Raw genomic sequence first — 15,782 nt, forward strand, 5'->3', positions numbered from 1 at the left:
CTTAAAAACCCATTACTCCCATAACATTGGTAGTAGATCCCCAGTTTTTGAATTATTTTTCCAGTTCAGAGAAACTGATGAAAACTAAAATTGTTCGCAACTCTTCAAGATAATTTAATATTGATGCCTTTTTGTGTCAAATGTCACAATAATGACCTTTTGGCACAGCTACATATATCTCAAACAAATAATGATATATTCAGCTCAGAATTAATCTTTCACATATCAAGAAATCGATGCAATTACATGTGTCATCCTATCGGGTTAGATGTTGTACTATGTTATATATATAATGAAAAATTAACATTGGAGAGCTTATGATGGATACATTCTATTTTAATGCAGCACATTTTGCTATGAATGAAAACAAAGAGAAGTTTCCCAACTGCCTTTTCTTTCAACAGTAGTAGTGCTCAACCATACAACTAACAATTACTCAATAAGGCCATTATTATTACCATTTTTATTTATGGACTAAAAATTCCTTTTAACACCTTTCCATCCTTAAATCATTCCGAGAAAAATGTTTAAAATAATTATTAGTTGAAATTCCTTAAACGATATCAGTGGAAAATAACATCAAATTCGATTTTTTCTATTAGCATAAACTTTTCATCTTAGTTTCATCAATTGACCAAAGCTGCATCCCATAACAACATTTTTAAAAAGGAAAAAAAAATCAACTTAAAATATATAAACCATACCCAAAATAAATTTTAAAACGCCATTCTGAAAGAAAACAATTTGGATCTGCCCGAAAAAGGATGGGTGATTAAAAATATAAAAAAATTAAATGAAAACAGTCCAGAGATGCACTGAAGTATAATAATAATAATAATAATTTAAAATGAGGAGAGAAGCTTTAAATTTTTTTTTTTTTTTTGAATTCATAAAAAAGGAGGGAGTTTAATTTTTATAAATAAAGAAGCTAACCCAGTGCCAGATCCGGTTGATCCCAGTCAGGGGGAGGTGACTCCCGTTCATCTGCTGGGTCCTCTGACTCGACGGACGAGGAGGAGAAGAGTGATGGCTGGTTACTGCTAGTGGTAGTAGTGGAAGGAATGGTAGTAGCAACACCTAGCACAATGACAAACAACAGACAACACCAAAAATCAAAACACTTAAAGAAACAAACATTTTTAAAAAGTGCTGCTTTACGAAAGAAGACTATATGTGCCATCAAAAATATTGGGACACACTGATGAATTTTTTATAAAATTGTAACAAAAAAAAAAAAGAATGAATAAATAGTTCAAGATAAACCTGTCTCACCAACTGAATAAAAAGATAGCCAAACACTGGCCTATTGGGCTGTGCTTGGCCATCTCTTTAGAAAAAAATAATTTCTGAGAACTATTTATTACATATCATCTTGATTGCTCCTTAAAATCTTCACTTTACTATTCAACCGTTATTGCACATACAGTTTTCTTCCGAAAGACAAAATAATCAAATCTTGCTTTTAAAAAAACAAATGATGAAATTAAATATATGAACTTAATCAACACAAAAGAAAAACAAAACCAAATAAGAACATAATCTATCTAAATCTAAATACTAATTCCTAGTTCTATTTGTGTTCCAGCAAGGCATCACTACTGTGTTCTATCATGCACATGATTCTGTCATCACATTACATTTCCATGACAACAATGATCGATAAATCAGACATCCACACACAATCACATGTTTCATAATCTTTTTGTTCAATCTTCACTTGAAGAACAAAAGCATTATTCCAATATCTAAAATATAATTATTTTTAGTCAAACTCATAATGAACTTCCATAATTTCCACTTTATCAGTTCTTGAGAACTCGCATCTTTTTCACTTTATCACCTTAAAATAAAATTAACAATTCTTATTTGGGGATGGATTTTGAATTTTTTTTTAAATCAGAAAGTTGAAAATTTTTTTTAATGTCTACATGTTTCCCATGCCTAGAAACGGTAAATGAGAAAGAAAAAAAATATTAAAGCTTATAATATAAAGCTCACGAGTACTTTAAAAAAATCAAATTTTGAAGATTTAAAATAAATTTCAATCACCATACTTAATGGTAAACAGTTTAACAAAGAACCTACAAAAGAAGCGGATTTTCCAGATATTATACCATGATCTCTTTACTGATAGAAGTGAATGAAGTCACCACTTATTTAATCAGAAATGACAAGTTTATCAAGTGCTTGCTATAGTGATCATCACATTGAAAAAGAGATTGAGTCTCAATCAAAAACTTTTCATTAATCTTCCTTGGTCTTTTAGTGTCAATGAGAACATAACCAATTTTGTTTTTCATTTTAATTACTAATGAGGTCTCAATACTAAAAACAACATTTCCATTTATTATGTTTCATTTGTTTCGGCCGAATTTGATAATTGATATCATATATTCATTCTCTACACTACTTTTTTGTTTTGTTTAAAAAGGTTGTATAGCTGCTGTTTGTTTATGCCTCCCTCCCCCATCCCCCAAAATAAATTTTAAAAATAAAACAAACAAAAAATTTAATTAAAAAAGATTGTTTAAATTTTAATTATTATAGAGAAAATATGAATACCATGAGATTAATAAAATAGTGTTATTAAAATCTTAGAAATACAATAGGACGGATGTAGGAATTATTGGAGGATTAAAGGAAAATAATCAGAATGTGAGAAATTTTGTAGTTTTACCTAACTGAGGTATACAACACGAAAAGCAAATGACAACACAGCAACAAAGACGAACATATATTCATTCACATGCATTGAGGTTTGTTAGAATGAATGAGGATTTACATGGTTGCAAGACTAGATTTTGTTTTGATTGGATACAGACATCATAAGTATAAATCAATTTTTGAAAGTTATGGAACAGAATTTTAAAATATTCAAATGAAGCAATGATAAATAATCTGAATATCAAGAACGAGTAAAATAATAACCAAATACTTACCATTAAATAAATAAAGAAATCATGCTAAGTGGTGGTAGAGATAATAAAAATAAGTAAACATGTGACAACTGAGGAATAAAAGAAAGTTTACCTCTCTTTAAGTTCAAAGAGAGGTGAAAACAGACTTTATGTGGCAACACCATACCTTTGGCAATCTTCTTTACTTTCTTCGGCTTCTTAGCATTCTTGTCTGCTTTGTCCTTCTCTTTTGGGAGGGCGTATGGTAACTCATATGTACTGTTGCAAGAAAAGAAAGAGAGAATGTTGGCTGAATACATTGTCAAACTTGAAAAACTCCATAACCTGGGTGTATGAAGCAGTTTGCATGAGCCTGATGTTTCTGTTGACTTGGATTTCAACTTCAGTTGCTTTTTCAAGGTGAATAACTAATAACTGACCAGCTCTCTACCACAATCAGATGCTTTTTGTCAGCTGTTGAGATACAAAATGAGGGAGAAGTTTCCTAGAAAACAGAAACAAACAGGAATTGGCAACTCTATTCACTGACAATTTTTAAGGATAAAAGTTGAAACAGAATAAAATTCTATAATTTCACTTACTCAGGTTTCATAATGTCCCCACCATAAGTGTCTTTATCCACGCGAATCTTTCGATGTGCCCTGGATTTGGAGGAAACTTCAAAGTTTGAGTCATCATCATCTAAAATCTCATCTCCTTGGGTAGCTACAATAAGCGCACCTCCCTGTTTTTTCCATTTGCTTCCCATACCATAGGAGGTTACGGCACTGATGTCGGTGGTTATGATTGTAATGTCAGAACTGTCTTGAATCTGAATTGAAAGAACATATTGATACTAATATAATTGCAATTGATATACGCTATATGCTTTTATTGGTTTCCCCATTTTTACAAAAGCAATAAATTTATTTATCTGGATCTAGGTTCATTCACATCATATGGACTAATTTTGAATAACCATTCCATGTATAAAAACAGCCTTGTATCACTTTTGCATATTATAATCATATTACAATATATTTGTCCTTAATAAAAGATTGATGGAAACATTTGACAATGGAACTGGATAAATAAAGGAAAGAATTGGCTGCAACAAACCTTATCATCCATATCTCCACCCGATGACTCTGTGGTAGTGGATGAAACATCGTCCACTTCATCCACAAAAATGTCCTGGTGGCTGATATGTGTAGAATCTGTCTTGGATTTGGATTTATTCTTCTTGCCAGAGCGTTGTTTGGCTGTATCAAGTAAATGAAAAAAAAATACATGACATTAAAGTTAAAATAGTAATATCCAGCTTAGACTGTACAAATTGACATGGTATATTATGAAAAAAAGAAAAACGGTCAATGTTACAATTTAATTTAATTAAGATAATGCATTTCTCCAGTCTATCATATTGTGATTGTGTGTGTGTGTGTGTGTGTGAGATAGAGAAAAGAGAGAGAGAGAGAGAGAGAGAGAGAGAGAGAGAGAGAGAGAGAGAGAGAGAGAGAGAGAGAGAGAGAGAGAGAGAGAGAGAGAGAGAGAGAGAGAGAGACAGACAGACAGAAGGATAATATCAAACAATCTTTTGATATTTCTAAAATCAACCACATTATGCAATAATTATGGTCCCTCGAAAGCAGATGCCATGAAATGGAAGTTGACTGGGAATCAAAATATTAAAATCCAAACTGTTTCCAATCATGTTATTGGCAATGATAATCTATATTTCATCTTTGTTGTCTTCTTTATTTCTTACCTATTTTTGATCCATGACTATTCAGTTGTTGAATGTCAAAATCATCAAAGTCGTCCACCTGGTTATAATTGCTAGTGCTGACAGGGTTACACTTGGAGACTGCAATTGTCTCTTCTATCCCCCTCATGGAATTTTTCCTGTCACCAGCGCTGCTCAATGGTGAAGAATCTTTCTTGTTTTTACGAGATGAGGAAGTTGACGAAATTGATGACGAAGATGAGGCAGTTTCTACTGGAGGACTCCCGTCAACCTGATTATGATCCATGGCCACTACCTGTTTCGTTTTATTATTTAACTTTCCTTTCTTTACCTTGCAAAGTGGTAAAGAGGAAACTGGAATGGATTTCTCAGAAATGGCATTCATAGAACTAGAATCTTGTTGGGTTGTTGAGTTTGAGGATGGAGAAATCTCAGAGTTTTGTTTCTGCTGCTGTAAATCGGATGAGACCATCTTAGTCGAATTCATAGAATTCACGGGGTTAGAAGAATCTCTTGTATTCAGTTGCGTCTGAGGTTGTTGAGTAGGCTGGAAGTATTTTTTAGTGTTTCGAGATTTAAAATATTTGAAACCAAAAGAAGATTTGATAAAGTGTTGAAGGCTCTGTAAAAAGGATCGTTTTCTGCAACCATTGTTGACTCCAGAACTAGAGTGATGGTGGTGATTTGTTTGGGTATCACTGTTTAACTGGTGAATGTTCTGGCCATTCATTTTAGCTTTTGAGTGGTCGTGAAGGCCATTTGTATAAACCGAGTTATGAATGCCATTGACCCTGTTTCCTACAAGGACTTTACCTACATCGCTTGAAATTGGAGAGCTTGATCCTGACTGAGAGGGAGAAGAACAATTATGGGTAACATTTCCCACACCATTTACACTCCTCAAATCAAATACCTTGCCCCTCTCAAATGTCTGAGTGCCATTGTTGGTAACTTTCAAGCGTTTCCTCAAATAATCTGCTGTGACACGATCTGATTCAAAGTAAGCCAAGACCATGATGCAACAAACAATGAAACCAACCAGGCAGACTACAAAGTAGTAGAGAAGAGGTTCCCAACTAGGACGAGGTAAGGCTGCAGAACAATGGGACAAGAGATCGTAGGGCACCATGGCTTGTAATGAGTAATTAGCATGGGTGGCTGGTGGACCCAAACTAGTATGCACAGTGAGGACTCGCTGGATTTGAGACATGGTAAAATCTGGAGTGAAGCTGAAATAAATACAATAAAAGGAGAGGGGGTTATTAAATTATCTTTTATACCCAAATATAGAGTGGGGAGACAAAAAAAGGAATATAGTATCCTTTGATACCTGAAATTTTCTAACTACAATCACGAAAATTGTCAATTTACTGTTCGCTAAAGTATGCATTGGAATTACCAAAGTTCAGTGTATGACATCAGTTTTTTTCAGGCTCCTGTGTTGTTCACATACAAGTGAATCAGTTGCTGGGACTCAAGAAAATACTTTGCAATGGAAGAGCATCCTTTCAAGTGGAAGCAAAAAATGTTTACAAACTGTTTCAGGTTGCAAGATCAATAATTCATATCCTAGGAGACAAAAGTCAGCACCTCTTAGTGACAGGACCTTAAGACAGTATTCCATCATTTTAAAAAAAACAAAAAGAAAAACAATTCAACATCTTGAAATCGTGTTGATAAATTTTCCTGAATAGAAATACAAGATGTATTTTGTTTAAATATTAAAAACTGATGAGAAATGATACAAAATTTTAAAATATACTTACGCAATATTTACTTTCCGACTGGTATTGGGTAACATTTCAAACCCAGAACACTCCAAAACTTTGAAACCATAGCCTTCACATGGCCAATCACTAATGCTGAAACCATGGACAAAAAATGGCAGGTCCCCTGTGTTTCTCAGGGTAAAAGACCGTCTTACTGTAAAGTTTGGTAAAATATTGCGGTTACTCTTGCGCTCTGTGACTGTGAATGGAGAAAAAAATTATTTTCAAATACCAACTTATAAATAAATTACTATATAAAATAAAATAAATCTTGAAAAGCATAAATTAAGTTATGTCATTTTTAGATCTTTTTTTTGCTATTTGATTATGGAGTTGAAAATATATAAAAGATAGTAAAGTTTTAAAAAGCATAGATTAAAATATGTCATTTTTAGCTCCCCTTTGCTATTTGATTATGGAGTTTTATAGTAGTATTATAGTAGTTTCATAGTTTTATAGTATGAAAGAACATTAAAAGAAAAGTGAAATTTCTCTTTCAACTGAATTATCTCAATCCAAGTACTGAAAATAAATTGCAAGAAAAACTTACCATCACAATTTTTGAGATGTTTTTCTGTCATCTCAAAGGTCAGCGGCATACTGGATCCAGGTTTTCTGCTACTAAATCGCATCTCCCCATAGCTGCCTTCTCCTAGGACTACCACTGCATCCACTATGGTCAGGTTGTTTCTGACAAATGAAAAAAAAATTAAAAAAGAAAACCAAAATAATAATATTAAATAATAATAAAATAGGATCTTATTGAGATTTGTTTAGTTCTGATTAAATGTTTTGAACAGCAATGATAAAAATGAATTTATGATTTAATCAATTACATTCAATGTTCCTTTGTCATTCGAAAACATACCATGACGTTGATTAGTGAATGATTTATCTATTGTGATAAGTGCAATGCATAATTAAATGGAATGTTGCCCTTCATTAACGTACAAAACTATACCTGACAATAATTAGAGAGGATCTAGACTGCTCATCTCTGGGTTTAAATCCTACTTTGACCCTGATTTTCTGACCAGGGGATAAGAGGGTGGCAAGGCTCTGCTTGTGAGGAATCACACCCAGAGTATTCTCTACTGTCTTGCGTAGCTGAAAAATACTGGAGGTACCATTGTTGCCAGTCTTCTGAAATAAAAGTCGGCAAGATTAAAATAAAAGCCACATGGCAATGATAATTTCCTTTTCAACCCTTTGTAACATTCAACATGGACACTACAGAAAATAAAGTAAAAAAAATAAAATTATCTAAATTGCAAAAATGACAAATTTATATAATTTGACATTATTGCAAAATGAACTTTAATCTTTTTACCATTACTACAATAATTTTGATGAGACGTTACAATACAATTTTAGACCACTGAATAATTTCCAACCTCAGGAAGACTACTCACCTCAGTCAAAAATATCACCCCCCCCCCCCCCCCCCCCCCCCCCCCCAAAAGTATTTGTAACTACCCAAAAAAATAATTGCATGAGTCGAAGAGGAAAAATAGGAAATTTAAATAAATCTTATTTGAACAACTTAAAGTTTGTGAATAATTACTTTAAAATATAAAATCATTCTCAATATAGAAATTATTTTGTTAAGTCCCAAGTCAACGATGAAGACGTACCAGGAATGTTTGAAAATCTGAATGCATAATGTGAAGTAAGTGTGATTTTGCGCAATTACAGATTTACTTAGACAAGCCATACAAAAATATTCATTTATTTTCATCGATATACATATTAACTCTTATTACATGACTGCAAAATATCTATATTAGATCAAAACTTACATGGGTAACAAATTGTCAAAGTTAGAGACCTTTTTATTTCATCAACTGATATATTATGATTCTATATAGCACTAATTACATGTGGAGCAAAATATAAAAAATACTCTTCTACTTCTATTTTTTTTTTCTTTTCTGGGAATAAATATTTTCCTCCACATTCTTAAAAATTGACCAGCAGACTTACGCTTAATGACTCCAAGTCGTACAAGACAAATGAGGTATTGTCTTCTGTATCAATGTAATCTGGTAGTTCATGATAAAGTCTGTGGAGAGAACATTCGTATAATGTAAGGACCATGCAATATCAACTGTCAGTCATTTCAAACAGAAAAGAACAAAAAATAGAAAACGGATATGACAGCATAAATAACCTCTTGGCTTTATGGGGAGTGATCAAGTTGTTATTTTTATAAATCAAACAGTGTGCATTTGAAACAATTTCTTGTCATTTGCATTTTCTTTCACAATAGAAATTTTAATCATAAATGCAATAGTTGTTTCATAGATAAAATGTTTAAAAAAGAAAAAAAAAAAAAAGAAAGAAAATGAAAAAAAGAGTGGACTAAGTTCAAGATGTTGATACTTATTTTGTCAAATTCAAAATACAAATTGCAGAGCTATTATGTTCATAATGATAGCTAATCAAATCTTTTTTTTTTCAGTAAAATTTCTAAAACCATTTAACCATAACCTCAATAAATAATTGAATCATGCCTCACCTATCACGAACTAGATCTATGACAGAATGAGTATTTGGATACAATGACAAAGGCAGGATTTGTACCAGTACCAACTCATTGCCACTATTTTCTACAATAAAATCAGAGACCTGAAAGGGAAAAGAAAAAAAAAAAAAAAGAATATAATAGATAATAGTTTGAAACTTTTAATTAAATTCCTTGAACAATGTTAAATCCCATAAACACTAATAAAAAGGTATAAGCAGACAAACAAGGCAAGGGGAGAGAGGTGGCTAAGTAGATCAGGCTTTGCATTGTAATATGGGAGACTCGAACATCACCTCATATGCCCCCCCCCCCTTTTCAGCACAGTTAATAACGTCTTATAGACACCTAGATAACCACTTTCGGACAGTCATCATGATGTAAAGGTGACAGTGATTGGTTAACATAGAAAACTACACGTTTTACTATCGATGGTATGTGCCAAAGTAAATTACCCACTGTTCTACTGCTTGATGAATAAAACCAACACAGAAATCTATGTGTAAACTTAAACGTGTGAAAACTCGTTACCCATCTGGTGGTATGAAGACAATAACAATGATCAGAGACAAGTCGAGTTCATTCACTTTATTGTTTATAAACAACCAACTATGTTTGTCCGAGATGTGTGAAGGTGTGTCATAAATTCCATGTTTTGATTGGTCAAAAATCTACCTATACTTTAAATAAAAAAATGTTACAAATTGCTTTAAACAAGTTGGATGGAGGGGTAAATAGACAACAACAGAAAGGACTCGTGTCATCTTCATAAAGCTTGTAATGAGTTCAACAACAATGGGATGATCAATAGATAATGATAGTAGCAAATAGGTTTCTGTTTAGTTTTCATCTCATTATTTTATTTCAAAGAGTTTACTGCATGTAAAGTTTCTTGACCCAAATAAGTTCAGGGAAGCAATGGCCAATAACATGTCTCTCAGATTGGATACATTTGCATTTAAGCAACTTTTCCTCGACAAATATCAATTTATCCTCTTTACTATTTTGTATCTTTGTCTTTAATAAGTATTTCAAATTGGGAATGCAATCTTATATAGACTGTAAATCTGAAATGTTATATTTTCTTTTTCTTTTTTTTTTTTTTTTACACACTTACATTAGTGTAAACACTTGCAATATAAAACATGATTTTTTAAGAAAGGAAAAAAAATTCTCAAAATTACCTTAGAACTAGTGAGAGAATTTTTTTTATAAGCATACTTTGATCCTTAAGAATGGTAAAGAAGTAAGTAGTAAGAAAAATAATTACTGATATGTTTCCAATCTGTGTGAGAGGATATTTGATTCTGGACTTTCTGACCAACGATGGCCACTGAAGATAAGCCTGGGCTGAAAACAAAAAACCTCTGACTTGATTGGTGTCCAGCTCTATGGTCACATTGGCTCTGTGGAATCAAAGACCAAAAAAAATTTAAAATGCATAATGTTTTTCATGACAGTTTTGACATTTTAATATTGAGAAAAAAAAAAAAAAAAAAAAAAATTTAAAATTTGGCGACTGAGACTTTTAAATAAAATTCTTAAAATCTATTTATTAATTTATTTCTTTAACATCTATTTAACCTTTATTATGCTTTTGAACAGATGTGTCATAGTTCAGTTTGATATAAACACAGGAGTGAGAAAAACTAATACATATCCAATATTTAGTTAAAAAGAAAAGAAAAAATTCCAAAAAACAAACCCATAACACATTTTCTACTTACATATTTTGTTGTAAATGGTTGAGTTTCTCCCATTTCTGTCGCAATTTGGTGTAAAGGTATTGATCGGTGTCTGCCACATCCTTGTCCAAAGTCATGCCTAGTAGCCACTGGTGGCCAGCTACAGAAGTTTTTAATGAAATGACATAAATTAAGCAATGACAACACATACTGTTAAATCATCATACAACAGACCTGTAAATCATGTTGTCTGAGAATTGCTTTTTAAAAAAAATCAGATAGATCAACAGATGTTGATAATAGTATGATGTATCATTCCTAAATAACTGAATAAAAAAAGTTGAGTGTGAAGCTGGCAACACAGAGACATAAACATCTATTTCAGTTCAGGATTAATTATTCAGTTTTACTTGGCCGAAATTTCTCTGGCAATGTTCCGATAAACAATAATAAAATACAAAGAAATAATGAGGTCTAAAATTGTGTCAGAATCTGTTACAAAGAAATATAGTATATTGAGTCAAATCGTGTGTCAAAGAAATATAGTATATTGAGTCAAATCGTGTGTTAATACATTTGATGATACAAAATGTCAGGAATGTGTGTTAAACACAGATGTTGGAGAACTGCGATGAAAGCAGAAGAGCCAACATGAAAGCAGTGAATAAAAGAGAGAGGCACCACAGATGATAACCCGTGAAGAGTGTAAGCCCTGTGACAGCAACATTTGAGCAATAGGCAAAGGAAACTGAAAGTACGAGAAACGGACTTGGTAGCCAACCAGTTTTTATGTTTTTTTTTCTGGGATTTTCTTTTTCTCCACAAGTTCTTAAAATTTATTTTGTCTATGGTGTTCTCTATGGTAGAAAATCAAGGGTTTATCTAATTTCAGACAATTGTCTCAAGAATTACAGGCATACGAGCAGGACGAAAAACGAACAATCATCTTGCCACTTAGATTCTGTCTCAATGACAGTTTTTACAAGCAAATACATGCATAATATAAATATATTTCATTACATAAATAACTGACCCCTGTGGTGCTCTTATGATCCAAGAATCCGACATTTAACTCTCTTGAGTTCACCCTCATTGAAAATCGAACAAATTTATTCGATTTTCCATGCACATGAACTCAAGAGAGTTAACTGACCAGTCCCACTAAAAATGAACATACAATCGCTTTCACCCCCCCCCCCCCTTCTTTCTCATTCGCTCTCACCCTCTCGCTTGCTCCCACTAATTCCCTTGCTCGCTGGCTCTCACTCACTCTCTCTATCTATCTCTGTCTCATTCAATCAATATAAAACAAGATAATCAGTTCCAAACAACAAAGTAGGATTTTGTTTTAAATCTTAGTGAACTTACCAGGAGACAACAATGGAACACCTACATAGCAGTCATCACCACAAAATCTTTTTGTATCAAAATAAATTTTGCCGACCTGAAAGAAAAAAAAATAATGGAAATTAGAAAATTTGAGTCTCTTTGGTAAAGGAAATTATATTTGATCAAGTTTAAAATGTCTCTTTGTTCAATTGTTATTAAAATTGCATTTTTAAATTGTTTTTGTTTTGTTTTTGTTTTTAAAGGGCTTTATGGTGCTTGCAACACATTAAGGTCGTATCAGCGCCAGTAAAAAGGAAGAAGATGGGAAGTTCTAGTAAAAACTTCTAGAATTACATTTAAAGGGGAATTGGTTCAAATAGGAAACAGATGTAGATTCCAAGAGCACACCATCAAAGTACTTAGTTTGAGATCACCTAAAAGTCTCATCCAGACACAAGCACAGGTCCCCACTAAGAGGAATACATTGAAATGTTTACACATCATATATTATAAGATAAACAAAACAATACAGTGTATAACTTTAACTATACATTTGACTGTTTCCCTCTCAGACAATGTATCCGGCCAGGGCAAGGACAAAACCAAGTAATCTCATCCCAAGACATATACAGAAAGCATGTTGGAAAACAGATATAGGGGGATAGAAGACACAGTAAGTGTCTCCCTGCCCACTGTGGGAGATCAGGAACCCCACCCAGAAAATTGCATTTGTTAAGTGTTCTGTGGTGATTGCTACATAGTTATGACATGATAATTTTATGTCATATGAAAATAATACCTTCCAAGACCATACGATTAGTTTTAAGATACAGATAAATTATTGTTTAAGTCAGTTATAAAAGTATTCTTGATTTACTTTTTCATTTACATATCAACCTCCAACACTCATCTTTTGTGCTAGAGAATATTTTCTTAAACCAAAATTTTCAACCATAAACTAAACATTTAAAAGTCCAAAATACATAACTATACTTACAATGTTCTGCTCATGAGGTTGCAAAACGATTGTATTTCCAGTCTGTGGCACAAAGTAGAATCGGACATCAGCTGGCTGAAAGCTGACTGATGTCACCTCCATGTAGTCATCAAATGTACTCCGAATTTGTAGAACTTTGTATGGCACTCGGCCCTAGACAAAACAAGAAAAAAAGAGTTGGTAATTAACAAAATTCTAAGTTTAATAGATATTATTTAATAGACCTTTTCACCTCTTTTACACATGATACCCAAATGTACATAATCCTGTCATTCCTTACTGACGTGTGTGCAAAATCCTCTCAAATAGAGTAATCTTATCATTAAGAATTCAGAAAATCATAATTTAAATAAAAAAGATTACAAAATGTATTTTAAAAAATCTATTCCATTAATAAACAACACACAGCATTTGCAAATTGCATTTTCTTAACAGTATTATATTGCTGCAGCTACTTCACCTTTAAACTGAAAGAATTAAATCCAAAGCTTAGTAAGTAAAATGCCAAATGACTTACAAATTCTCAAATTACTAAAATAATGACTTTGTCCCAATTTTCATTGTGTTTAATTTTGTGAGAGTCAAGAGACCAGAATTGAAACAAACATTATATCCCTTGACTTGGGTATGAATAAGTATATTACAATATACAGTTCACTCCACTTAATCGCACACTTCACTTATACGCTATACATTTCAGAAAAGCTGAATTTTTTCTATATAATCGCTCTGCTTAATCGCACACCATCTCCACTTAATCGTGATTGCAGTGACAACCAACAGCCATATGAAATAAACGATGCTATATATATCAGCGGTGACCTGACATCTCAGGAGCTATTGAGCTCCGTTCCGCCACACAAAAGACAACGCCTGGATAATGAAGATGAGGATGAGTCATCAGAATGTGACAAACCACCCCTGACAAACACTGAAAAACTTGACATGGTGGACAAACAACATCACTAAATCTAAGAACACTATACAGATGATCTACATTGGCAGGATTGGAGACAAGGATTTATAAACAGTTTGCACAGAATAAAAAGCAATCAACGCTTCACAATTACTGTTCTTATAACAACAATGTCACATTTTGTTGTTGGTAAAACATGAAAAAGAAAACAATTAAAAAAAATAAAAAATAACCATTTGGTTACAACAAAACAAACACCAATAAATAAATAAATATATAAAATTTAAGAAACAAACATTCTAATGAGGCTATGTCTTGAATATGATGATCCCAAGGCAGTAGAAAACACAGAATGGAAGGTCCTACATGAATTGCATATGAAAGCTGAAGCTTAGATGCTATTATTAACTTCTCCGCTTAATTGACACACTAAGCCAAACTCTCCAGGGTGTGTGATTAAGTGTACAATGATGTACATAACATAAATACAAAAACAAAAATCCTATTAATTATGTATATTAAAAAAATAATCTGTTAAAAGAATAAACACAGCATAATAAAAACGTTGGATATGCCTAATGTTGGTATTAGTAATTATACAATTTAATAGAAACTTACTGGATACACTTTTTCAAATACAATTTTGTCTGGAATGGCGTGAAGGCTGCCCTCGGCAGCGCGGAAAACAATAGGAATAAAAAGGTCTTGAAACTGCGTGAACATCCAAATGTCTGCTGCATGCGCCCCTTCTGTCTCCGGCGCTATTATACTAACATTGAACACTGCATAGTGATAAGGCTTGATGCACAACTGAAAGTAAAGAAATAAGGTAGAAAAAAACTCACACTATATGTAATGCAGAAGTGTCTAGTTGAAACTATCAAATAAGTAATGATGGTTAGCGTTTTTAGAAATTTCCACTTAAATCATTCAAATAAATAAATAATTAAATGAACTACTACTATTACTACTACTACTACTGCTATTACCAATACTACAACTTATGCTAGTACTACTAATACTATTACTACTAGTAATAATATAATAATAATAATAATAATAATAATAATAATAATAATAATAATAATAATAATAATGATAATCTAAAGGCACAGAGATGACTGATAACCAATGCAAACTCATGTAAACTCTCAGCACACCAAGCCTGAAATTCTTTCTCATTATTTCTCCCATCCCATCAGCCCACAATAATAAAACTCCAACTTCAAAAAACTCGCATCACTTTCCTTATCCTGCTCTCCTAGTTAAAACAGTTAACATATGGGACTACAGGGTTTGAATTCATAACGCTTTTAAAAGCTAAGTTCTTCCATTTTATTTGGTAAATGTTTCATCAATCTAGTCTAAATATATATATCCTCAATCAAAATCAGATCTCTGCCATCGATACAGGTGTAGTTTCTTTTGGAACTAACAGTAAAATGAGAAAATGATTTAAATGTTTTCTATCATATGCATCAAAGATGATTTTTTTTAAAAAAGCACATAACTTACAGGGTCTAGGTTAATCTCTGACTTATTATGCTTGCGAGTAAGGGTGGTCCCATTTCCTTTCTCCATACCTAAAATTTCAACAGATGCCCATGTCATATTGGTTTCAAAATGGGCCATCACAATCTGTGAATATAAAAAGACAAGATAATCATTAAACCTGTATATTAATCACTACTTGTGAATATAACTTATATCAAATTGCTATCAATAGCTATCAATATTGCTTGAAAAAAACAAAACAATCCAAAAAAAACCACAAATCAAGTAAATGGAATTGAATTTTTACTCATACTTACATCAACAGGATTATCATTTCTGATGGTAAAAATCATACTGGTGCTCTCCCCTATTCCTAAGGTGCCAAAATCTAATTGTCCTTCAAATTTTTCTGGACGATGATGTA

General features: G+C 32.5%; 1 protein-coding gene across 3 annotated transcripts in view; it reads right to left on the bottom strand.

Annotated features, from left to right (window-relative positions):
- The window catches only part of LOC144971144 (transmembrane protein 131-like), a 73,656-nt gene that overhangs the window by 11,487 nt on the left and 46,387 nt on the right, over positions 1 to 15,782 (bottom strand). The window contains exons 15-31 of one of the 3 annotated variants that reach the window (XM_078911597.1): positions 15,676 to 15,782; positions 15,380 to 15,502; positions 14,483 to 14,674; positions 12,949 to 13,101; positions 11,991 to 12,066; positions 10,665 to 10,782; positions 10,208 to 10,343; positions 8,932 to 9,041; positions 8,397 to 8,475; positions 7,375 to 7,556; positions 6,964 to 7,103; positions 6,411 to 6,612; positions 4,666 to 5,873; positions 4,017 to 4,159; positions 3,500 to 3,729; positions 3,085 to 3,176; positions 934 to 1,077 (exon numbers count right to left, since the gene is read on the bottom strand). The exon at positions 15,676 to 15,782 is cut by the window's right edge and continues 4 nt beyond it. In XM_078911597.1, coding sequence (XP_078767723.1) covers positions 934 to 1,077; positions 3,085 to 3,176; positions 3,500 to 3,729; positions 4,017 to 4,159; positions 4,666 to 5,873; positions 6,411 to 6,612; positions 6,964 to 7,103; positions 7,375 to 7,556; positions 8,397 to 8,475; positions 8,932 to 9,041; positions 10,208 to 10,343; positions 10,665 to 10,782; positions 11,991 to 12,066; positions 12,949 to 13,101; positions 14,483 to 14,674; positions 15,380 to 15,502; positions 15,676 to 15,782 — 3,435 coding nt within the window. The remainder of the gene's footprint in view (positions 1 to 933; positions 1,078 to 3,084; positions 3,177 to 3,499; positions 3,730 to 4,016; positions 4,160 to 4,665; positions 5,874 to 6,410; positions 6,613 to 6,963; positions 7,104 to 7,374; positions 7,557 to 8,396; positions 8,476 to 8,931; positions 9,042 to 10,207; positions 10,344 to 10,664; positions 10,783 to 11,990; positions 12,067 to 12,948; positions 13,102 to 14,482; positions 14,675 to 15,379; positions 15,503 to 15,675) is intronic. The other 2 variants (XM_078911598.1, XM_078911599.1) reach the window with 2 other exon arrangements.

This window comes from Berghia stephanieae, chromosome 4, assembly GCF_034508935.2.
Source record: "Berghia stephanieae isolate SIO BIC M18660-M18661 chromosome 4, UCSD_Bste_1.3, whole genome shotgun sequence".
NCBI lineage: Eukaryota > Metazoa > Mollusca > Gastropoda > Nudibranchia > Aeolidiidae > Berghia > Berghia stephanieae.